General features: G+C 43.8%; 1 protein-coding gene across 2 annotated transcripts in view; it reads right to left on the minus strand.

Annotated features, from left to right (window-relative positions):
- The window catches only part of MERTK (MER proto-oncogene, tyrosine kinase), a 126,305-nt gene that overhangs the window by 18,500 nt on the left and 82,194 nt on the right, over window positions 1-25,611 (minus strand). For both annotated transcript variants that reach the window (XM_019445225.2, XM_019445210.2), the window contains exons 10-18: window positions 24,775-24,928; window positions 21,988-22,073; window positions 20,389-20,484; window positions 19,185-19,265; window positions 15,093-15,185; window positions 12,354-12,472; window positions 3,462-3,571; window positions 1,849-2,008; window positions 797-933 (exon numbers count right to left, since the gene is read on the minus strand). In XM_019445225.2, coding sequence (XP_019300770.1) covers window positions 797-933; window positions 1,849-2,008; window positions 3,462-3,571; window positions 12,354-12,472; window positions 15,093-15,185; window positions 19,185-19,265; window positions 20,389-20,484; window positions 21,988-22,073; window positions 24,775-24,928 — 1,036 coding nt within the window. The remainder of the gene's footprint in view (window positions 1-796; window positions 934-1,848; window positions 2,009-3,461; window positions 3,572-12,353; window positions 12,473-15,092; window positions 15,186-19,184; window positions 19,266-20,388; window positions 20,485-21,987; window positions 22,074-24,774; window positions 24,929-25,611) is intronic.

Raw genomic sequence — 25,611 nt, forward strand, 5'->3', positions numbered from 1 at the left:
ACCCTGAAGAGAGAGGGCCTGTCAGGATAGATGTGCGCTGTGGTCCCACACGTTGGAGCCGGGGCCCCTCAGGGGCACAGTCTCCCAGGGCAGGTTTTATTTTATTTATTTATTTATTTAAAAAGATTTTTTTTTTTTAACGATTATTCATTTTTGAGGGACAGAGCGTGAGTGGGGAAGGGGCAGAGAGAGAGGAAGACACAGAATCCGAAGCAGGCTCCAGGCTCCGAGCTGTCAGCGCAGAGCCCGGACGCGGGGCTCGAACTCACGAGCCGCGAGATCGTGACCTGAGCCAAAGTTGGATGCTTAGCCGACCGGGCCACCCAGGCGCCCCGTTTCGCAGGGTTGGTTTTTTAAAACATGCATTTCTGGGCCCGCTCTGTACCAACAGAATCGCGATCTCCGGGCACCGTGCTGAGGAATCTCTTTGCTAGACTATCTCCCCAGCAAGTCCGAGGACCAGGCTGACCTCAGTGTCACGGGCTCAGGCTTCCAGATTTCCTGACTGGAGATACGATTGTGGTCAGTCACAATCAATGTCACAAACGATGGGGTTTGTCGGAAATGCCGCACAGAAGGGAAACTGCCGCTGTGAGAGGGCAGGTAATCACACAGGTGCCCTCATGCACTACAGAGTCAACCTACTGGTCTACAGGACAGATCTCCTACCGGTGCTTATGGACCTCAGGGCACGTGCAGGCTCCCCGGAGAGGCGCACACGCCGGCTCCCCGGGCTTCCCGGAGCCAGCCGAGCGGCCCGTGCAGAGTGCCCCGCGTCACCAAGAAGCTCACTTACAGTTCGGCCAGGCAGTCCTCGGGCTGCTTCAGCCTGTGGCCGTGGAGCAGGTAGTCATACATTTCGTGGTTCTGGACGCCGGGGTACGGAGTCATTCCCCGTGTTGCTATTTCCCACATGGTCACGCCAAATGCCCACTGAGAACAAAGCAACAACAAGTTAGGACGCGAGTCTTTTCAGAGAGGCTGAATGGACTTTTTCATTTAGAAAGGTCATTTCCTTAAAGCCCGATGGTGGTGCACAAAGCTGACAATTATGCCAGGGACATGCTGCTCTCCCGACGCGGCAAGAACCAGGGGGTCAGAGAGCCACGCTTGCCCAGTTGCATAAAAGCTGTTGTGACAAAGAGAGATAGAGCCTTCTCTCTTTCTCTCTCTCTCTCTGTGTAATGCTCTGCTCCACTGCTGTTGTCAGGTGTCTTCTCTTCCCAGTCTCTGGGGAAGGGTATAATTACACAGCACCTTTTATTTATTTATTTTGAAAATTTTTAATGTTTATTTTTGAGACAGAGCATGAGCAGGGGAGGGACAGAGAGAGGGAGGGAGGAAGACACAGAGTCTGAAGCAGGCTCCAGGTTCCGAGGCGTCAGCACGGAACCCGACGCGGGGCCTGAACTCCAGAACCGTGAGATCTTGACCCAAGTCACTGTCGGACGCTTAACCGACTGAGCCACCCAGGTGCCTGTACACAGCACCTTTTGCTTCCAAAGAGCCATCGGATGAACCCATTCAATTTAATGTGAATATGACATATCTTCGTGGTGGTCAGTAAGTCACTATATTGTAGCACAAAAAAAAAAAAAAAAAAAAAAAAAAAGATGGGAATAAATGAAAGGCCTGGGCAAAGACAGATCTTCTGAAGGTCAAGCTGCTTCACCGGAATCTAGTGTTCCAGTTAAGGAAGAGCATCTAGCAGTAAATAGGAGGTGTGACCATGCTCCCAATCCTCGGTTAATCAGAAGTAAAATGTCTTGCCAAACTGGTGTAAGTCATTCCTTTCCGTGACCCTTCATCTTTGCCACGTGGGGCTCCACGTCAAAACTCTGTACGTACCACGTCACTTTTACTTGTATAGACTCGGTCTGCCAGACTCTCTATGGCAATCCATTTCACAGGCATCTTGGCGATGCGGCCTTGGCGGTAGTAATCGCCGCTGTAAATCTTCTTAGAAAGGCCAAAGTCCGCGACACAGACGGTCATATCATCTCGTAACCTACAGAGAGCGAGTTCGTGCCTTCAGCGACCTCCGAGGCAAAGCCTAAACCAGATGCAGCTGAAACATTTATGATAAGTAACTGAAAGACCCCATCAGCTTGTGAGGGTCCTGCTCTGGGACCAATGGCAGAGCCAGTGCCGGGGGCGTCAGAAGAGTTATGACCTTGCACCCCCTGCGGTCCGTGTGGGGATCTGTGCACAGAGGGTGGAGCCGTGTGCAGGGAACAGATGGTGCACAGGAGAGAGAGAGCAGCAGCCCAAACCCAGGGCCCCCAGGGGGACTCATCCAGTGCCCACTGGCCGTCCTGCTGGAGGCAGCACTGCTCCTGCCACTTTGAGGGAGTTGGGGAAGTACAAGCTCTAAGAGGGGGACCCTGGACTTCCTGCTAAGGTAGCCAGGTGGTACTTGAGGAATTAACTGCACGTAGAAAGGGATGCAATTGCATTTAGAGCCCAAGTTGTTAAGGCAGATCCTAGACAAGAGGAAGGAGAAAGAGGGGGAGAGATGAGTGGTCTGGAGGTGGGGTAACTGCCTTGTTCCTGTCTGCCTGGCACTGATTTTTAAAACTGACAAGTCCGATGTCCTGGGAAATCTCTCAGTCTCAGGCAAAGAGGATAGCTGATCACCTTACCTGATGGGAAAAACATGAAGCAAATAGGAAGGGCAAAGAGAGCTTTTCATGATTTTCCCTCCATGGCAGAAAAAATTACTTAAGAAACACAAACAAGCCCCTTCTGGGTTTTCAAAAATGAGGTGCAGGTGGTAGGGGGCCGGTGGGAGGCTAGGTAAGGAGTGAGGGGGCCCCATCTGCAGCCCAGAAAAACAAATAACAGCAATACATTTAAGGAACACTCTCTCATTTTGCAATAATAAACTTAAAATCAAGAACTAGTTATTATTCTTGAAGATTTACAGCAGATAACGACTCTGCTGAAGCAGGATGAAGAGGTAGAGGAACTCGAGTTCACAGTTTTCATAGAAGTCCTTATCTGCTGCAAAAGGAAAGCTTTGGTGCGGGTTCACAGTACATATGCACAAGGAGGCATCATGAAACTTGAGGGGCAAAACCTTTATCAATTTCCTTACTGTCTCCAGGATTAGCTGACTTACATATAACTCTGGGTCCAAAACTAGCCGATGGCAAGGGGGAAGGATCACAAAGATCAGAAGTAGCACACACTCCAAGCTGAGAGTGCAAAAATAAAAAAGGAATCACAGATGAAAGTCTTAGAAGTCAACCAGACTCTTGGAAGCAGAAATTGTGAAAAGACCCAGTTTTACAGCAGAACCATAGAAATCCCATCTCTAGAGCCAGCCACACGCTCCCCTCCCAAATCTGCCCTTCCTCCATATTTTCATAGCAACAGGCCACCCCCTATTCCTACCCTGTCCCCCCAAATGTCTAACATGATGAGGTCTAACCCCTTCCAAGTCGGACCAGGGCTCTTACATGCAATTTCGAGCAGCTAAATCTCGATGAAGAAAATTCCTGTTGCTCAGATACTCCATCCCCTGGGCAATGTCCACCATGAACTTCAGTAGTGTCTGCAGCGGAATGTGCTGGGGGTGGGGGAAGGGGGAAGAAACAAGAAGACAAAGTCTTTTTTATAAAAGGAAAACTTGGAGAGTTATTTCCACCGGAAGTGGGAAAATAGTGTTTATATTTCTTTTTTTTTTAATTTTTATTTTTTAACATTTATTCATTTTTGAGACAGAGAGAGACAGAGCATGAATGGGGGAAGGTCAGAGAGAGAGGGAGACACAGAATCTGAAACAGGCTCCAGGCTCTGAGCTGTCAGCACAGAGCCCGACACGGGGCTCGAACTCACGGACCGTGAGATCGTGACCTGAGCTGAAGTCGGACGCCCAACTGACTGAGCCACCCAGGCACCCCAGTGTTTATATTTCTTAAAAGTTGGGCCCTGAAGCAAGGAAACACACCTTTAATTCCCACATCATTTTTTTCACAAATAAGGTTTTAAGGGGCGCCTAGATGGCTCAGTCAGTTAAGCATCCAACTTTGGCTCAGGTTATAATCTCACCGCTAAGTGTCCAATTTTGGCTTAGGTCATGATCTCACCGTTCATGAGTTTGAACCCCGCATGGGGCTCTCTGCTGTCAGCATGGCCTGCTCTGGCTTTGGATCTTCTGTACCCCTCTCTCTCTGCCCCTCCCCAACTCACGCTATCTCTCTCTCAAAGATAAATAAACATTAAAAATATTTTAAAAAACGGTTTTTAAAAAAGGAATAACAACAACAACAACAACAACAAACTATAAAACCTCTTGGCAAATTTCACATTCTTTCTGTCTTTAAAAATATTGACGGTGAGGGACACCCGGGTGGCTCAGTTGGTTAAGTGCCCGACTCTTGATTTCGGCTCAGGTCATGATCTCATGGTCATGAGATCAAGTCCCAAGTCGGGCTCCATGCTGACCATGGAGCCTGCTAGAGATTTTCTTTATCTCTCTCTTCCTCTGCCTCTCTTCCCTGCTCACACTCCACACCCCTGTCTAAAATAAAATAAAACAAATAATAAATAATAAAATAATAAATAAATAAAATACAAATATTGACAGTGAATAACATTCTTTTTGCAAGTTATGAGATAAAATGGAATTCTTTGTGTCCTTTGGAATGGCAGTGGGGCAGAGCACCTATGCCAGGAAAAGAGGGGAAAAGAGGGGTGGTCTGCTTTCAGTGGGGGAGGGACAAAAAGCCCACCTACAAGGAGCTGTTTCCAATTATGCACCCATATGCTATCATCTTACCTTGAAATGTCTGGAAAGATACTTTTCTTCCAGACAGAAATTAGGATAGTCTTTGCCTCTTATCATAGCACCAAAGGACCACAAGAAAGTATTTGGGGCTTTTCATTTTTGTTTCTCTAGAGCCCTCCTGTAAGTTTCAACAGTCTATCCTGTAAAAATCAGACTTCATGGCTATGTTAGAAACCCTGCCACGATGGAATTCACGATGAGGGTGATGACTGATGAAGACTTCTATGCTATAAATAAATGTCTTAGCCCAGTCAGGGCCCCAAAGAAAACCACAGGTTCCTGGCAGTCATGAATGGGTCCATCCATGACATAGCCTCCCCAAAGCTTTGGATTTATCATGGTTTATTCTCTATGGAACATGAGTCTTCCAAAGTGGTATTCATGAAGACACTGAATTTTTAATGATTCCATGGTTTATATTTCCCAGCAAAGATACGTGTTAATCACATTCTGTATATATAATAATATGCTTTAATCATTCTTTACTCTTACATACTGGAGTTGTTAAAAAAAATGTAAACAAAAAAAGTGTAAACAGGGGTGGCTGGGTGGCTCAGTCAGTTAAGCGTCTGACTTTGGCTCAGGTCATAATCTCAGTCTGTGAGTTTGAGCCCCGTGTCAGGCTCTGTGCTGACAGCTCAGAGCCTGGAGCCTGCTTCAGATTCTGTGTCTGTCTCTCTCTCTGTCTCTCCCTGGCTTGCACTCTGCCTCTCTCTCTCAAATAAAAAAAAAAAAAATAAAAAAATAAAAATTAAAAAAAAAGTGTAAACAAATCAGGCATGAAAGTCTTTTGCCTCTATTCTATACATTTGAGGCATGTGATTTTCTGGATGATAGTTTCCAGGAAAGGATTTGGATGCTACGAGACATAAAATCCTGCTGACACTGTGAAGCTGTAATGAATATTAGGTACTATTCATTTGTGTTATTTTTTCCTAGAACATTTATGTTCTTCTTGTAGATTATGACCAAAAGTCATTTAAAAGATAACTGTGTGGTAGAACTAAGAAATAAGTTTAACAAGGTTACAGGATATACAATTAAGATACAAAAATTAACTGTATTTCTATACACTGCCAATGGTCAATCCGAAAATAAAATTAAGAAAACCATTTCACTGGGGTACCTGGGTGGCTCTGTTGGTTAAGCCTCTGACTCTTGATTTTGGCTCAGGTCATGATCTCATGGTCTGTGAGTTCAAGCCCTGCATCAGGCTCTACACTGACAGTGCAGAGCCTACTTGGGATTCTCCCTTTCTCTCTGCCCCTCCCCTGCTCTTTCTCTCTCTCTCTCAAAATGCATAAATAAACATTTTTTTAAAGAGTAATTAAGGGCATCTGGGTGCCTCAGACAGTTAAGCATCCTACTTCGGCTCAGGTCTTGATCTCACTGGCTTTGGATTCTAGGTCTCCCTCTCTCTCTGTCCCTACGCTGCTTGTGTTCTGTCTCTTTCTCTCAAAAATAAATAAACGTTACAAAAAATTAAAAAGAAAATAAAAAAAGGGTAATTAAAAAAAGAAATCATTTTCAACTAAGAAGAATTAAAATTACTCAGCAATAAATTTAACAGAGGAAGTGCAAAACTCATACTCTGACAATTACGAGACATTGAAAGAAATCGAAGTAGATCTAAATAAATGGAAAGATATCCTGTGTTCATGGATCAGAAGACTTAATATTGTTATGATAGCAATACTCCCCAAATTGATCTGTAGATTCAACATAAACCCTATCAGAATCCCAGCTGGCTTGTGTAGAAATTGACAAGCTGATCCTAAAATTCATATGAAACTTCAAGAGCTCAGAATATGCAGAACAAGCTTGAATAAGAAAACCAAAGTTGGAAGACTTCATATTTACTGATTTCAAAATTTACTATAAAGCGACTATAATCATGATAATGAGACACCAGCATAAGGACAGATACACAGAGCAACGAAACAGAATCGAGAGTCTAGAAATAAACACATGAATATATGGTCAAATGACTTTCAACAGAGTGCCGAGATCATTCAGTGGGGGAAAGAGTGGTCTTTTCAACAGGTGGTGCTGGGACCAGTGAGTGGGATATGCTAGAGAGTGAAATTGGACCCCAGCCTGAAATCATATACAAAATTAACTCAAAATGAATCAATGACCTAAATGTAAGCGCTCAAGTATAAAATTCTTAGAATTATTCCTACAAGTCAAAAAGTGGAAACAACCCAAATGTCCATCAATAGATCAAGAGATAAACGACATCATATATCTATACAATGGAGAATTATTTGCCCTTACAAAGTAATGAAGTACTGATACAAGCTACCACGTGGATGAACCTTGAAAACATCAGGCTCAGTGAAAGATACAAAAGACCACAAATTATGGTTCCATTGAAATGGAAATAGGTAACGAGAGAGACAGCAGCTTGCTTAGAGCTGGAAACAAGGCAGGGAGGTGAGATTGGGAAGTGATTGCTAAAGGGTATGGGACTTTTTGTTAGGTGATGAAAGCACTCTACAGTTTATTGTGGTGATGGCTGCAAAACCCTGTGAACGTACTGAACACCATTGAGTTGTACGCTTTAAATGGCAGAACTGTACGGTGTTTGAATTATATCTCAGTAAAGTTGTTACCAAAAGAAAAAAACAATCACTCTTCCAGGGAAAGAAAGACAAGGGGGAAGAGGAAAGAGAGAAGACAGATTTCTCTTTTTGTCTCCAGAGGCTGATGGGTAAGGATGTCATGCCTGGAGCCATGTCACCGTCATAACACGTGGAGGGACAGCAGTAGCTGAAAAAGCAGAAAGGTGAAACAACCGTGGACACTTGATGCTGTCCTTCAAGGTACAGCTGACCAACTCTGCAGCTGTCCCACCTCTGGGCTTCCTTACTCAGCATTACGCCTTTGAGATCTATTTAGGTCGTTGCCCGTATCAATACTGCGTTCCTTGTTTTATTGACGTGTATCTTCTATTGTATGGATGTACCTACTTTGCTTGCACAGTCAGCTGCTGAGGGACACATGGGCTGTGTCCAGTTTTTGGCAAGTATGGATGAAGTTGCTATAAAACACCATGTTTTAGGGGCGCCTGGGCGGCGCAGTCGGTTAAGCGTCCGACTTCAGCCAGGTCACGATCTCACGGTCCGTGAGTTCGAGCCCCGCGTCGGGCTCTGGGCTGATGGCTCGGAGCCTGGAAACTGTTTCCGATTCTGTGTCTCCCTCTCTCTCTGCCCCTCCCCCGTTCATGCTCTGTCTCTCTCTGTCCCAAAAATAAAAAATAAACGTTGAAAAAAAAAATTAAAAAAAAAAACACCATGTTTTATAAGAAACTTCTAAATTCTTTTCCAGAGCGGCTGTACTCTGGAATTGTGCATTCCCATCAGCAGTGTATGAAAGATTCAGTTGTTCTGCGTTCTTGTTAGCACGTGGTATTAGTAGTTTTTTGGCTGGGTTTGATTTGGTTGTAAGCTGCTCTGATAGGTGGGTAGTGACACCTTATCATGGCTTTTATTTACAGGTCTCTAAATGATTAATGATGCTGAGCATCTTTTCTTGGGTTTATCTGCCATCTTTATATCCTCTTTGGTGAGTGTCAAAGTCTTTTGCTTGATGAATTAATTATTTAGTTCATTGTTGAAACAGAGAGAGTGTGCACACGCAAGTGGGGGAGGGGCAGAGAGAGAGGGAGAGAAAGAATCCCCACATGGGGCTCGATTACACAAACCCTGAGATCATGACCTGAGCCAAAATCAAGAGTCAAATGCTTAACCGACTGAGCCATGCAGGCACCCCTATTTTATTTTATTTTGTAAATATTTATTTATTTATTTTGAGAGAATGAGAGAGAGCATGTGAGCAAGCATGAGTGGGGGAGGGGCAGAGAGAGAGGGAGAGAGAATCCCAAGCAGGCTCCTCGCCCTCAGTGCAGAGCCCAACTCAGGGCTCGCTCTCACAGTGAGATCATGACCTGAGCTGAAATCAGGAGCCAGACGATTAACCGACTGAGCCACCCAGGTGCCCCTTGTTCATTTTCTAACTGGGTTCCAAACTGTATGATTCCATTCATAGAACATTTTCAAAAAGACAAAACTAGGGGCGCCTGGGTGGCTCAGTCGGTTAAGCGTCCGACTTCGGCTCAGGTCACAATCTCGCGGTCCGTGGCGGTCCGTGAGTTCGAGCCCCGCGTCGGGCTCCGGGCTGATGGCTCAGAGCCCGGAGCCTGCTTCCGATTCTGTGTCTCCCTCTGTCTCTGCCCCTCCCCCGTTCATGCTCTGTCTCTGTCTCAAAAATAAATAAAACGTTAAAAAAAAAATTAAAAAAAAAAAAAGACAAAACTATAGTAATGGAGAACAGATGAATGGCTACCTGGAATTAGCCATGGGGGCACAGCATCACTACAAAAGGGGTAGCAGGAGGAGGTGTTTTTGGGTGATGAAGCTGTTCTGTATCCTGACTGTGAAGATGGATCTATTCATGTGTTAAAATTGATAGAACTGCACATCAAAATGGAAAAAGAGTCTATAATACTGTATGATAATTAAAAAAAATTATAAAGATTATAAATGGTCTCTATCTGTTCTACAACAATTCAAGGAAAAAAATCCAGTAAGAGGTTACATTTGCAAAGGGACCCAAAAGGGGAAGCGAGTTAAACTTCACAAGTAAAGACAGATGATATTTGGCCATCAAACAGCCCAGTGTATTTTTACTTTTTTGGGGAGGGTGGGGGGAAGAGCGCGCGCGGGCAAGAGAGAGAGAGAGAGAGAGAGCGAGGGCACTTAGGTATACGAGAGTGAACAGAGGGGCAGAGAGAAAGGGAGAATCTTATTTTTAATTTTATTTAAATCCAAGTTAGTTAACATATGGTGTAATAATGATTTTAGGAGTGGAACTTAGTGATGCTTCACTTACATATAACACCCAGTACTCATCCTAACAAGTGCCCTCCTTAATGCCCATCACCCATTTGGTCTATCCCCCCACTCACCACCTCTCCAGCAACCCTCAGTTTGTTCTCTGTATTTAAGAGTCTCTTATGGTTTGCCTCCCTCTCTCTTTTTATCTTATTTTTCCTTCCCCTCCCCTATGTTCATCTGTTTTATTTCTTAAATTCCACAAATGAATGAAATCATATGATATTTATCTTTCTCACTGACTTATTTCACTGAGCATAATACACTCTAGTTCCATCCACATTGTTGCAAATGGCAAGATTTCATTCTTTTTGATCCTCAAGTAATATTCCATTGTATATATATACCACATCTTCTTTATCCATTCATCAGTCGATGGATATTTGGGCTCTTTCCGTACTTTGGCTATTATTGATAGTGCTGCTATAAACACTGGGGTACATGTGCCCCTTCAAATCAGCATTTCTGTATCTTTTAGATAAATATCTAGTAGTGCAATTGCTGGGTCATAGGATAGTTCTATTTTTAATTTTTTGAGGAACCTCCACACTGTGGGAGAGAGAGAATTTTAAGCAGGTTACATGCCTAGTGCGGAGACTGCCATGGGGCTTAATCTCATGACCCTGAGATCATGATCTGAGCCAAAATCAAGAATTGGATGCCCAACTGACCGAGCCACCCAGGCACCCCCCCTTTTTTTTATTTTAAACTATAGAATTCACTCTTATGCAACATGATAATCCCATCCCTCCAAAAATTATTAGAAAAATCATCCCACATACCAGAAAATTAAATATGAGTGAAATTGCCCATCAATGTGGAACAAGATCCATTCAAGAGGATGCTGTGCAGCCATTCACAGGCAACAGTCTGGAGGCTGCTGCCCTGCTGGGAAGGGTGCACAGGAGATGGCGCTATCAGAGAAGAGCTGAAGACAGGGGGTCTGCAGCCTGGGGGCCAGTCCAGCCTCCACCATTGTCTGATCTGTGCCTCTGTTTCCTCACCGGAGATTCTGTTAGTAACTACTCCCTATGGTTGTTACGCTATTGCTGCATTAATATATGCAAAATATAGGCTGGCCTCTACTTATGCTTGAGAAATGTTAGCACCTTTAATGGCGTGTGGATAGGTGCACAGATAGTGAGCACCGGCCTGTGAAACACGTAGGCACAGAATAAGCAGTTGTGATGGGAATGTCTGAAGCTGCCAATGAAACGTGCTAAGATGTTGGGAATTGTAGGTATTTTTTCCCTTCTTTTCTAGGCTTCTTATAATATTGTCTTTCTTTTGGGTGGAAAAGGGAAGGAAAACGCTCAGCCATGCCGAGTCCCTTACTTTTGATTGGGCCCTTCACTTCTTTGGAGGAACCTCAGTGATTTTATAATAGCCCTGAGATGTGGCTACAATTTCCTAACTCTGGTTAGTATCTGGGTGGGTGGAAGACTTAAAAGAAGTCATGAGGAAGAGAACAAAAATCTGAGCATGAGACCAAGGGGAAGTGAAAAAAGAAAGGGGCTCACTCTCCTGCTTCGGCCACTTACATCTTCCTGGGAGGAACAAAACAAGAAAAAGAAAAATAAAAGAAAAAATAACCTTCCATATCCATAACAAACGGTGTTATATCCATAACACACAGTGTCAGCAGGACATAGGAAAGAAGGTTCCAGAATATGTTTACCCTAAATTGGGTCTCAAGTTTTTGTTTTTGTTTTTCAAGTGCCTTGCCAAATTTAACAAATGGTAATGACTGCAGATTTGCCTGTCTCTTGGGATAAGGACTTGCCCATTAAAAAAAAAAAAATGTTTATTTGCAGGGAGAGAGAGAGAAAGAGAGCAAGGGAGGGGCAGAGAGAGAGAGAGAGTGTGCAGTGTAGAGCCTGATGCAGGCTCGAACCCCTGAACCGAGAGATCATGACTTGAGCCAAAATCAAGAGTGAGATGCTTAACCAACTGAGCCACCCAGGTGCCCCCAGGGCTTTCCCCATGACGCCCCATACTCAGCATTCTTGGTCAATCACCTGGGTAGGATCGGTGGCTGCATGCCGGTGGGTATGGTGCTTCCATCTAAGCTCCTGTTTCTGTCTGGTTTCCCTGTGCTGTGGGATTCAGGGCAGGGTTTGCCCTGTGGGGTCACTGCCCTTCTTACAGGCACTATTGAAGGAAAGTATGCTGGCCCACCAATTCACAACACGCTTTCCAAATCCTGAGGATGGAGGGGCCCTTGATAAATGGAAAGGTGGATGGAGGACATTCATGCTCAGTGTCCAGAAAAACAGCTCAGTGCAGCTTGCCTCTGGGAATGAAACAGATCCTGCCTCCAGTGATTTCGGAGTGAACAAGTCAGAAAAAGAGGAGACTTTAAGAGAAAGAGGCCACTCGGTCAGCATGGGGGACCCACTTGGCTCCATTGTGATGAGGCTTGGGCCAGGAGACTGTGTGCCAAGCCAGACTTCTTCCTCCCATAAAATGGGAATAATAAGACTTCTGAGCAGGTCTGCTGTGAGGACAGATCCTACACTTCAGCATCCAGGGTGCACAGTGAGCGCTGAACAAAGGCCATGTATTCCCCCTCCCTCCTTTATTTTCGAGGTTACATGCTGAGGTTCCCCAGGCCCTGTCACAGAAGCCTGGAGGACTGTGAGAGGCAACACGACTGGGTAAATTACCTTGGGTCTGGTCTCCAGTCGTGAATAGAGTAAGTAAGTATGCAGATCCCCGTACTTCATGAAGGGTAAAATTACCATGGGCTTTGGGATGCCTTGAGAGCTCATTTCTATACATACACCTGAAATTAAAACCAGAGAAGGTTATTACAAAGAGCCCTTGTTACCAGTAACCAGAAAAGCATTGCAGGAGCACTGGCCAAATTGAAACCATGTGCTCTCAAGGTAACGATTAAAGAAGAAAAAAAAAAAAACACCCATAACTCACACACTCACTACATAGTAGAATGTGGAATACACCCTAGGCCCACTTCTCGGTATTTTTTTCCTTTCAGATTAATGCCAATCTTTTTTTATTTTTTAATTAAAAAAAAAATGTTTATTTACTTTTTGGGAGAAAGAGAGAGAAAGAGAGAGAAGGGGCAGAGGGAGAGGGAGACACAATCCAAAGCAGGCTCCAGACTCAGTCAGCACAGAGCCTGATGCAGGGCTCGAACTCAAAAACCATGAGATCATGACCTGAGCCGAAGTCACAAGTCAGACGCTCAACCAACTGAGCCACCCAGGTGCCCTAGATTAGTGCCACCCTGCATGAGAGCTCTCAAAAAATTAATCTGTAACAAGTGTAGCCATCTAGAAAACCACTGAATTTTTGTTATACTGAGCCTAAGTGAGGGGTTGTAACTGCAGTAGAATTCAAGGGCAAACTAGTTTCATGTAATAGTTAAAAACCTTATCAGGTGAAAAAGCCCAGTGCAATCAAATGCTTAAAACTATTAAAAGAATTTCGAGGGGCGCCTGGGTGGCTCAGTTTAGCGGCCAACTTCGGCTCAGGTCATGATCTCTCAGTTCACAAGTTATAACCCTGCGTCGGGCTCTGTGCTGACAGCTCAGAGCCTGGAGCCTGTTTCAGATTCTGTGTTTCCAAATCTCTCTGCCCCTCTCCTGCTCACACTCTGTCTCTCTCTCTCAAAAATAAATAAAAAAAAAATAAAAGAATTTTGACGGCCAATCATGTCTCTAAATCTTCATGGTTAACACAGGAAACACCACTTATCATGAAAAGCTAGAACTAGGGCCTGTCATCTGAAGTCAGGCTTGCAAAGCTCCTGTACGTCACAGTGCAATTGTAAAGTGGCGACTGTTCTCAGAGCCTGTGAAAATCACTAGCTGCAAAGGAGTAACAGTAGTTTTTTCAAAATGATGTTGTATCCAAGCATTATTTTTCACATCTCTCTGTAGCTTTGATCATAATAAAACTTTGAAAGTTCCCCCAACTATTGAGCACTTATCAAATCACGGGACAGAAAAAAAAGTCAGAATATACAATTGTTTCTAGGTTGTTCTTCTGTCTTGGAATAGTGGCACTTACACAGCAACCACTTGATATGATAGCTACAGGGCCACAAAACCAAATTCTATTAAATCATGACCCATAAAACGGTCAGCACGGATTCTAGGAAATCGGTACTTGAAAATGTTAACAAATTGTTTCTCAAAGATGATCTATGGAATGTGTCCACTTTGACTGCTTTACCCCACTGGTATTTGTTTTTTTTTTTTTAATTTTTTTTTTTAACGTTTATTTATTTTTGAGACAGAGAGAGACAGAGCATGAATGGGGGAGGGGCAGAGAGAGAGGGAGACACAGAATCTGAAACAGGCTCCAGGCTCTGAGCTGTCAGCACAGAGCCCGACGCGGGGCTTGAACTCATGGACTGTGAGATCATGACCTGAGCCGAAGCCGGATGCCTAACCGACTGAGCCACCCAGGCGCCCCTACCCCACTGGTATTTGATTCACGGATAACCTTAAGTCACTAACATTGTAATTTAACATAAGCTTTGGTTTTGCCTTTGAGTAACTGGGGGGCCTCATTTTAATCCACAGTCAACTAGAACTCTGTGGACGCTAAATGTTCCCGAGCCCTTGGGGTGTCTAGGAAATGCAGGCCCATTTTTACCATCAGCCTCAGAAAGTATAACTGTAAGATGTCTTTGGAGCGAAAAACACGATGTTATAAATTACTGTGTGTAAGGGTTAAATTGTACTGTAAAGCTAACGCTTAGCTTGAAAGATAACAACTTTGTTCTGACACTGAAGGTCAAAAGATAACAACCTTGCTTTTACTCTTGTAAATCATACTTCATACTCTTGTGAATCAGGCTTTACCAATGAAGGACACAAAACCTCAAAAAGAGCATCAGAGACAAGGTCAAGGAGATCCACTGGTTGAAACTTAGCAACAGAAAGTCTAAAATAATCACCTCATTCGATAACTGTTTCTGACTCATCTGGCAACTGTTTCTCTGTTCTGTTCCCAGATAATGATAAAACGATGTGATCGGCTTTAAAAACTCTGTACCCCGGCTGTTCAGGGCCACACTCTTTTCAAGAGTGTTGGTCCCAATCGGTCAGCCACACTCTTTTCAAGAGTGTTGGTCCCGATCGGTCAGCCACACTCTTATCAAGAGTGTTGGTCCTGATCGGTCGGCCTTGCCTCTCAGCGTCACTGGCAACGAGTGCGCAGAGGTCCAGGTTCAAACCTGCAATAAACGACCCTTGCCGCTTGGCTTTGACTTACGACTCTGGTGGTCTTTTGTGGGAGGTTTCAGAACTTCGGGCATAACACTGTGGAGTTATACAAGATGATAAACTTATCTACCCCAGAGATTTCTCCTGTGGTGTGGAGTGGATTAGCCAAGCCCCACGGCCCCCCAATCCCGCATTTCTCGGAGGTACCTAGGAGTCGGATGACGTTTGGGTGGTTGAAGTCTTTCATGCACGCTGCCTCGCTGAGAAACTCCTCAATCTCTCGCTGAGAAAAGTTGTCCACTAAAAGAGAAGACAGAAAAACGTGAGGCACTGATGATTTACTCAGTGAAGGGGAAGGAGGTGATAGCAATTTTGTCCTCTAAAAGTAAAATCAGGAAAAGGCAAAACCACAGCAATCATAAACAGATGAGTGGTTATCAGGGACGGGTGGGTGGGGAGGGATGAAGGGGTTGCACGCAGGAAATTTTAGGGCAGGGGGACTTCCGTATGATACTGTGATGGTGCACATATGACACTGTATTTGTCAGAACCCACGGAATGTTCAAGAGCAGGTGAATGCTAATGTAACCCCTGGGCTTCAGGTAATAACGTCTTATATGGGTACATCAGTTGTAAAAAAAAAAAATGCACTGATGCAAGATGTAATGGATACGGGAGACTGGGAGGGGAGAGGGAGTCATATGGGAATTCTCTGTATTTTCTGCCCAATTTTTCTATAAACCTACAACTGCTCTAAAAATTAAAGTATACTAGTTTAAAAAATGAAAGTCAAATGCATCATCTGTTGCAATGATTTTTAACTGAAAAAAAGAGAAAGAACTCACATCTCTGTCTCTGTCTTGCAAGACTGGTTGCTCAATCATGCCTTGTGAACTGGATATACTTTCCTAACTTTCACATGGTACCATTTTGGGATTAAACCAACTTGTGAGAGACATCTAGAATTCTATATTATGCTAAGTGAAACAAACCAGTCACAGGAGGATAAGGACAGTGTGATCCCACTCTCATGAGGGACTCAGGGTAGTCAAACTTAGAGACAGAAAGGATGGTGGTAGCCAGGGGCAAGGAGGGGCGGGGGAGATGGGAAGTTGTTTAATGTGTAGGGAGTTTCTGTTTTGCAAGATGAAAACAGTTCTGGAGATGGATCGTGGGGATGGTTGCACAACAATGTGAATGTACTTAATGCCATGAGCTGTACTCTTAAAAATGGTTAGGATGGGGGGCGCCTGGGTGGCTCAGTTGGTTCAGCATCCAGCTTCGGCTCAGGTCATGATCTAGAACTTCATGAGTCGAGCCCCACATCGGGCTCTGAGCTGTCAGCGCAGAGCTTGCTTTGGATCTTCTGTCTCCCTCTCTCTGCCCCTCCCCCACTCGTCTACTTGTGCACTCTCTCTCTCTCTCAAAAATAAAATTTTTTTTTTTTTAACATTTATTTATTTTTGAGACAGAGAGAGACAGAGCATGAACGGGGGAGGGGCAGAGAGAGAAGGAGACACAGAATCGGAAGCAGGCTCCAGGCTCTGAGCCATCAGCCCAGAGCCTGATGCGGGGCTCGAACTCACGGACCGCGAGATCGTGACCTGAGCCGAAGTCGGACGCTCAACCGACTGAGCCACCCAGGCGCCCCACTCTCTCTCAAAAATAAATAAACATTAAAAAAAAACCATTTTATGTTGTATTTTGCCACAATTAAAAACAATTAAAATCAAAGCCGGGCATGCCTTAGGGAATTTGCTTTAATAGGGTATAAGTTTTGACTGAAATCCCAGATGAGAGCCATCTAGCATAGTGTCTGTACATTCTCTGGGCTTTGTATACATTAATTTTCCTATTAAAGCAAATTTAAGAAAAAAAAATATATAGATCTGCAAAATGTCTGCCACCTTTTCTCTCACTTAATACCTTTGCTCAGACAACGAGGCGGGTAGAACTTTGAAAGGGTAGGGTCTGCCTTCAAACTCCTCCCCCAAGGGGGCAAGATCAGAGGCAAAGACAGATGAGCCTGGGATGCAGAGGCCAGAGACTAGCCTTTCGATTTTTGAAAATTAGCACAGATGTAATTCATATGCAAGTTATTCTCTCTTTTAATGTTTATTTATTTTTGAGAGAGAAAGGGACAGAGTGCGAGCAGGGGAGTGTCAGAGAGAGACAGAGAGAGACACAGAATCAGTGCAGGTTCCAGGCTCTGAGCTGTCAGCACAGAGCCTGAAGCAGGGCCCAAACTCAGGAATCGTGAGAGCATAACCTGAACCAAAATTGGATTATTAACTGACTGAGCCACCCGGCTGCCCCGCAATTTATTCTAATTAAGTCAAAGAAGAGCATAGCCAAGGCCAGAGAGAAGAGAGCCCAGGCCTGGCTCCTTTTACAAGGTCCCCTAAACCTTCCACATAGTAAATGCGGACAATGGAAAGGAGCCTTCACAGGGACCCTTGTGAGGTTCAAATAAAATAATGCAAGAGGCAGGAATGGTCCTGAATGTGGCTGGCACCCAGATTTGACTATGTACTGGGTTTAGCTCCACTGAATACTCTAACTTCAGGCTGTCTTGGTTTCCAGGGGATGATACTTTTTTTTTTTTTTAATGTTTATTTATTTATTTTGAGAACAAGAGAGCGAACCAGTAAGGGAGGTGCAGAGAGAGAGAGAAAAGAGAGAATCTCAAGCAGGCTCCATGCTGTCAGCACTGAGCCCGACACAGGGCTGGAACCCATGAGCCATGAGATCGTGACCTGACCCGAAACCCAGAGTCGGATGCCACTGACACATGCAGGCACCCCCAGGGGATAATCCTTGAACCTGCTTCCGAGTTGCACTGATTTCCTCTTCCTGTCTTCCTTATGAAATTCAAGAGTGACTGCAGTGTCCTTTGGCACACAGTATTACATAAGTATTGGTCATTATTAGAGACATAAAAAGCTTCAGAGAGCAGAAAACAACAGCCCATGTGACTTGTAGGTTATTAGGGTTCCTTTTCATCACTGACTTAAAACTTCAGTCTCCGGTTCTGGTTAAAAAGTCTCAATACATGCTTATAAGCTAACTTATGTTTTAATTCCCAGTAAAAGTGAATTTAAATTTTAGGAAGAAACCAATTTTACTCCTTGATCAAAAACAATATTGAATATATACAAGGGTAAATGAGAAAGCAATGTTGAAAACATTGACAAACGAAGCATCAAATCATCTCTCTCCATATGAATCATGAAAACAACTGTAGATAAAATGCCAGACAATCATGGTCTATTTTATGGGTGCCCAGCTGACACATGAAGAATAAAACTTAAACCATAATCCTGTGTCCCCCAGGCCCTGGAAATGCACTTCCTGGAGAAGGGCAGGAGGGCACATGCTATCATGCTCTGCCACTGCAGCCTGGTCAGTGCTTGGTGATAGAAAAGATCCAGCACAATCTTCCCCTTTTTAAGCTATCTGACTTCAACAAGTCGCCATGTCTCTGAGCCTAGTTTCCTTATCTAGACAGTCATTTGCACAGATTCAGGAGTGCCCTAGTCAGCATCTGTCTTTACTTTTGTCAACGTTGTAATTCATTCTCCTCCACACTGCCACCAGAGTGAACTTTCTAGAATGAAATCTGCTTTTGTTCCTCATTTGCTTAAGACTCTTACTAGTGGCTCTGCAACTTGTGGGATAAAAGCAGATTCCTTGTGATGACTTATGAGGCCCTTTCTGACCCAGCTGCAAACTCTCTTCTCAGCTTGCTTAGAAGTTCCAGCCTGTGATCATGGCTCACTGCTCTTCATATGCCTTTGACCAACGAATATGTCTCCTCTCTCTGGGAAATGTACCTTCCAGGCAGCCCGCAACTTCCTGAGGAATATGCAAGCATCCTCAAGTGAGGAAGTGACCCCACCAAGCTGGCCAGATCAGCCAGACCAACTCCTGGGGTCAGAGGCTGCCGCCAGATCAGCTCTGTCTCGGGAATTCATATTTTACTTTGGAGACATTCACTCTACTAGGTGAGAGAAAGGGGAGAGGGAGAGACCGTTTGAGACAGACAGAAAGAGACAGAGAGGGAGGTATGGTAAAAATTACAAATGTAACTACCTTGAGGGTAAGGAATGTATAATGCACTTATAAGGACCTCATTACATTCACTTTCTGTCTGTAACCACACAGTGTTCTGGGTGGTCTTCTGACCCATCAGTGACCGAGATCACGACACATGAACTCCATCACTGGCCTTACAGAGCACCAGATTACTGAAGCAACTACCCAGACCCAGGGGGATGGGTTTAATGCGTGATAACTCACATTTCATGGTCTTCACTGCCACTTTCTGAGAGGTCCCATCTTGCTGCTTAAGATTTCCTTCCATCACAGACCCAAACTCTCCTGTAAAGAAGAACAACATCTCCATAGAGTTTGCAAAATCTCCCCTGACCATAAAAATGCTACCGTTCCCGGGCTGCTGTTTTTAGGTGGCCTGAGAGTGACCCACACGCGGCAGCCGGGCAGAGCCTGCCGGGGCCACCCACGCTCACAAACCAGGGACGCAGGACATGCACTAGCCTCCTATTTGTCACAAGCTTGGTTGGCTCAGGCTCGGCTCAGCTCATCATTTTATTAAGCATTAGAACTGATCCAAGAAACTTACAGAACAACACGGGAAATGTTACTGAAATGTATAAAGTAGAAATTCTTCATACCATTATCATTCATCCTAACATCAATTTGACAAAACCTATACGCGTTTTCACTTTTGTTCTTATGGAACTAATTAGGAAGGTGCCCCAAACAGTAAACCTAAGAACCAGAGGTATTTAAAGCATATAGGAAACCGAACAAATAATTGCTTTTCAAATGAAGGAAGGGAATTAATATTTTTCAAGGGATTATGGTACGTGTAAGACACCATAGAGGCCCTTTCCATATGCGAAATCTGAGTGGCAAAAACCACCATTTACTTTTTCATTGTAATAAATTATAAAACAGAACTACTTGTATTGTAACTGGAAGTCACAAAATGGTATTTTACATAATAAATACACGTTAAAAAAATTTTTTTTTAACGTTTATTCATTTTTGAGACAGAGAGACAGAGCATGAATGGGGGAAGGTCAGAGAGAGAGGGAGACACAGAATCTGAAACAGGCTCCAGGCTCTGAGCTGTCAGCACAGAGCCCGACACGGGGCTCGAACTCATAGACCGCGAGATCATGACCTGAGCCAAAGTCGGATGCCCAACTGACTGAGCCACCCAGGCACCCCAATAAATACACATTTAAAACATTACTGTAAACTGCTTCCTTTCTAACCTCACATTTTATTTTATTTATTTTTTAACATAATTTATTGTCACACGGGCTTCCATCCAACACCCAGTGCTCATCCCAGTAAGTGCCCTCCTCAGCACTCATCACCCACTCTCCCCCACCCCCATCAACCATCAGTTTGTTCTCTGTATCTAAGAGTCTGTTATGCTAACCTCACATTTTAAAAGAAATGGACTGCTTACCTTCACCCAGGATTTTCCCAAGAATTAATAGATTCCTGTCAATCACGACATCTTCTAGTTTATTCTGCAGTTCCTCGCTGACTCCCAAGCTGCGCACTGTAAGGGAGTGACGAAGTACGTGTAAGAGTTGCCAGTCTGCTCCCTTTCGCTCGAACAGAATTGAAATGATACAGATGGTCCTATCAAAGAGTTAAACGTTTTCTTCCTTTTGTACCCATGGCTCTTCCCGCACAATGTCGGTAAATAAAACATCACACGGTGATGCTACTATGATTTACGTGAGTAAAATGAATCCTTCAGGGCAAGATTAATTCTGAAGGCTTATAAAAATCAGAACCATATTTCTCTTCCCATGGTGCAGCAGCCAGCAGATTCACGTGGCGGGTGGGGGTTGCCCTTGATTTAAAGGAGTAAGGAAGAGAGTCGCTAGGAACTTTCTTGCTTTCTAGTGGAGTACTTGCTATTTTATCGCTAACTGTAGGATACCAAACAGCTATTGGGTTCCCTCCCCTGTCCTAGGCCAGGGAAGGAAGTGCAGAAACCGCAGGAAACACTAAGAGAACAGGCTCCCTCCTATTCTGCCTATGGCATCTGGAACCTCATTAATATGACATAGAACGTGCTAAATTGAGTACGTGGGGGCAAGTGGAGAAGATCTTCTATAACAAGGTGTCAGCATGCAGCATTGACCATAAGCATTATCAATAAGAGGAATTAACCAATTCAATAACATTTTGGCAAATGATGCAGTTTGTGCCATAGTTATGATGAGCAAGCCTTTGAAAGAAAAAAAAATGTGGATAATTAGAAAAGATACATTAGCTCTTAAAGAAAAAAAATTTTGTTTTTACCCAGATGGTCCTCTAATAAAGGAAAGAACGGGTCTAAATGGAGAATTTTTTTTAATGCAAGAACAGATCTCTAAAGGTCAAAACTTGTAGATCAGAAACGTAAAGAAATCAGTAACATTGTACCTTGAGTGAGTTTTTGTTTCTTGGCACCCTGCATTCTATCATTCTTATATCTGTTTTGGTGCTCTTGTTTTGGCAAACATCCTGAAGCTTGAACTTGATATTTGCATGTACTTTGTACATGGTTTCTGAATTCTTCAAGAACACAGCCATCTGTGTATTCTCGCTCTTCAAACTGGAAGGCTCCACTCCGAATCAGCAAAACTCAAACCATAATTGTTGTCAAGTATGTTGGCAAATTGTTCTCTGAGCCCGTTGCCACAAAAAAGCAGGAAATAAGCTCAGAAATTATGTCAATTGCTTTGCTGTTTTTCTTTAAATCCCTGACCTCTAACCACATCTCCTCCTATCACTGTGGTGAGTTCCTTCTTCCTTCCGCATTTCTTGGTGTTAGGAGTCTTTAACACAGGCCGCTTTACCTCAGGTCCACTTCCAGATTTCTAGTACACGAGCCAGCAGGAAAGCACTTGGCAATGTCTCACTATCTATCTGCTTGCCGGTTTCTGAAGACATTTTGCATGTTAAAAATAACTCCTTTGACTCCTTTGCCTTTTGTTAGAAATCTATCAATTAATCTGCTGTTCTCTCTTTGCTCTAACTACTTTAGGGAAGATGAAAATTAACTTACAGGTGAGTTCAACGGCTCGCCGACAGAAGGACTTCTTTGCTATATAATTGACGACTAACTCCGAATCCTCCTCTGTGAAGGCGTTCCTGGGCGAATAAAAATAAAGACATCTCCCGCTATTAGGAAAGGGCTGCTGGGGCAGATGCTGATTCCACAAGGATGTAACCAAGCTGTTGCTTGTTGAAAGGCCTCTTTGACTGCAAAGACCCCTCCCACTGGGAGAAATGGACTTCTTTCCTTAGCTCTGTTTTAGGCTTACTTGGCAATATACCACTGAGAACAGAACACATGGGGCTCCCGGGTGGCTCAGCTGGTTGAGTATCTGACTCTCGGTTTCCGCTTAGGGCATGATCTCCTGATTCGTGAGTTCAAGCCTCACATGGAGCCTGCTTGAGATTCTCTCTCTCCCTCTCTCTCTCTGCCTTTCCGTCTCAAAAATAAACATTTAAAAAAACAAAGAGAGAGAGAACACAAAACAACTGAGAAGCTCCCAATGGCCAAAGCTGTAACAACCTGGGCAAGCAAATAAAGTAGTACTGGATTCTAATCCAAAGTATAAAGTGAATGTCCATGAGTCCATACTGATATGTATGACTGAATAGTTAAATGAGGTGAAGAGACAAATCTATGCAGAAGAATTCCAAATATTTTATGTAGACACTCTGCCCTGAAGGGTGTAGGAAGCATAACTCCTCACCTGTGTGGGCTCCGCTTGTTGACTTGTTTCCAAAAAGGAAAGGGAGAAAAATAACTGTGTCACATCCAAGTGACAAAATTAATGCTAGAACCCAGGTGTCACATCTTCCAGTCCAGTGCCTTCCCCTCTGTATGCCAGGCCACTACCACCACAGGGCCTTTGCATGTACTGTGCCTTCTGGCTGCAATGCTCTTCCTTTTGTCTTTTACCTAATTAATACCTGCTCTTTCTTCAGATTTTAGCTTAGGTATCACCTCTGCAGGGAGGCCTTTCCCGACTTTCCTAATGCAGTCAAATTCTCCTGTTATACACTCTTACATGTCCCTTTATATAGGATTTACACAGTTGCCATTTTATACTTATGTGTAATCACTTGTGTGATTATTGCTTGATTCTCCATGAACTGTGAGCACCCCTGAGGGCAAATAGTACCTGCTTTTGTTCAGCGTTGTACCCCAGGCTATCACCTAGAAGGCTCTCAATACATATTATTGTGCTACTCTTACAACTTCTGCAGAGCCTACAAACCACATCTAGACTCTGGGATGCATTTCGGTCAAGCATATGTTCAGGATTTGGGTCAGATTTTGTCATTTCTTCAAAATAGGCATTCTTAGAATTTACATACTGAGATATAATAATTATAAGGATAGAGTTAGTAAGTACTGTAGGTACCCGACCCTTAGGACTAGGATGGACACAAAAAATGGGCAGGGTAGCCTCTGCTCTCAAGCTTCTTCTCCATGACAGTGAAAAGTTTTGGAGTGGAGTGGAATGTTCCAGTAGCATTCCTAAGACTCAGCAATGAATAAAGGTTGCTCAGCTCCTGCCAAAACGCAGTCATTCACCTTCCATCACTCTGTCCTATTCCAGGCTGTCAACAACCCGCATCTTACAAAGTACTTCCTCTACCCCATGAGTGATAAACTGGGTTTCACAGAAACCCAAACGCGCTGCAGAGTCACTGGAGTAGAAAACTGAGTTCCAGAAACAAATTTACACATAGCTTTCTTATCATAAGTTGCCTTAACACGCCTTCCCGTTTTTGTTGATATTTAACTACTGTTTGGTTATAAAAGTCAGATGTATAGAAAAATTAGAACAAGATCTTCTTTTACACTTGAATGTGAAAATACAAAGCTTTTCTCTATTAGAAAAAATGTATAAAATACAGTAAAAAAAAAAAAAAGGAAAACACAGAATCATCCACACTTATACTGTTCAGAATTGCTAATGCTTTGGTGAATTTCCTTCTAGTATTTTTATCTATACATACATTTCATTTTTTTAAATGTTTATTTACTTATTTTTGAGAGAGAGAGAGAGAGAGGGAGGGAGAGAGGGAGAGAGAAAGAGAGACAGCACACAGGGTAGGGGCAGAAAGAGAGGGAGACAGAGAATCCCAAGCAGGCTCCATGCTGTCAGCGCAGAGCCCGATGCAGGACTCGAACTCAGGAACCATGAGATCATGACTTGAGCCAAAATCAAGAGTCAGTCACTTAACTGACTGAGGCGCCCCTCATTTTTTTTTTTTTATTTTTTTATTTTTTTTAATTTTTTTTTTCAACGTTTTTTATTTATTTTTGGGACAGAGAGAGACAGAGCATGAACGGGGGAGGGGCAGAGAGAGGGGGAGACACAGAATCAGAAACAGGCTCCAGGCTCCGAGCCATCAGCCCAGAGCCTGACGCGGGGCTCGAACTCACAGACCGCGAGATCGTGACCTGGCTGAAGTCGGACGCTTAACCGACTGCGCCACCCAGGCGCCCCTCCCTCATTTTTTTTTTAACAATTAGGATTATTTTTAAGAGTTCTAACAAAAATCCTCACTTTACAGCAACGAAGTTTGAGTACTGAAGGCCTATGGATGCTCTTCTCTGTAAATGAGCCCTTTCAAGGCTGGCTTTCACTGCTGGCTGCCTCTGCAGCATTGGCCTAACTAAGGAAGCTGCCTGTCCCCAGGATGTGCATAAGACGGGGCACCCAGCCAGGTACAATGTGAGGAGCTGGGCCAGCACGAGAGGCATTATTACTTGGCATGAGAAGCACAGGGTAACACGGGGCAGAACAGTTTAAACTGGGAAACTTACCCAAACTTCGTCTCCTGGACTCTTTTTCTGATGACCAGAGAAATATATAAAATTGACCCAATCAAAACAACTCCGCAAAAGCAACCAAGGATGATGAGCACAGGATCTGTGTTGCCAGGTGCCGGGGTTGACGAGGGGGCAAAATCTACCCAACCTAGTAAAATACCAACAGACCCAATTGAAAACATCTCTTTGGGATCCGAAACACATAAGAAACATTAGCTTGTAATAGGGAAGAAGACAGTCAAAAGCTCTAGAACCTAATCCTTTTATATTCTGTGATCTACATACGCAGACGGTCCTCACTCTGATGGTGCAAGCTGAGACCACGCAAAGTGATCTTAACAATCAATGGGTGACGCTTTTCATATCAGTTATGAATGTATAAGGAATTAAAAAAAAAGGTAAAACTAGTGTTTATCTGATACACTGTAATTCAAAAACATTGAGAAATATTGAGAAATAAAAGATTGTATGTCTTTGTAAAAAACGTCTCAAGAGGAGTTTGAATGGTACTGTCTTCTGGTCACATAACTTATGATATGGAGAGAATATATTTTCTGTGCTGTGGAGAATTTTCCTCCTCCTCTCTGGGTCTGGATTCATCCCCAACATTTTATCCCCTGTGCTTTCCACGTTGTGAGCTATCTCTGAGAGTTCCTTTATGTGAACTCATTCATTCATTCATTCATTCATTCATTCACCGTTGTTCCGTGGCTGCATAGCGGGTCTAACCAATGGTGGCAATATCTGCCTTCCCATATCAGCTGTTTCTTCCGTAACTCCACATTCAATTCAAATTTCTCTTCCAACACTATCACTCTTCCTTTCTTTTCT

This window comes from Panthera pardus, unplaced genomic scaffold (genome assembly GCF_024362965.1).
Source record: "Panthera pardus isolate Hobbes unplaced genomic scaffold, ASM2436296v1 HiC_scaffold_26, whole genome shotgun sequence".
NCBI lineage: Eukaryota > Metazoa > Chordata > Mammalia > Carnivora > Felidae > Panthera > Panthera pardus.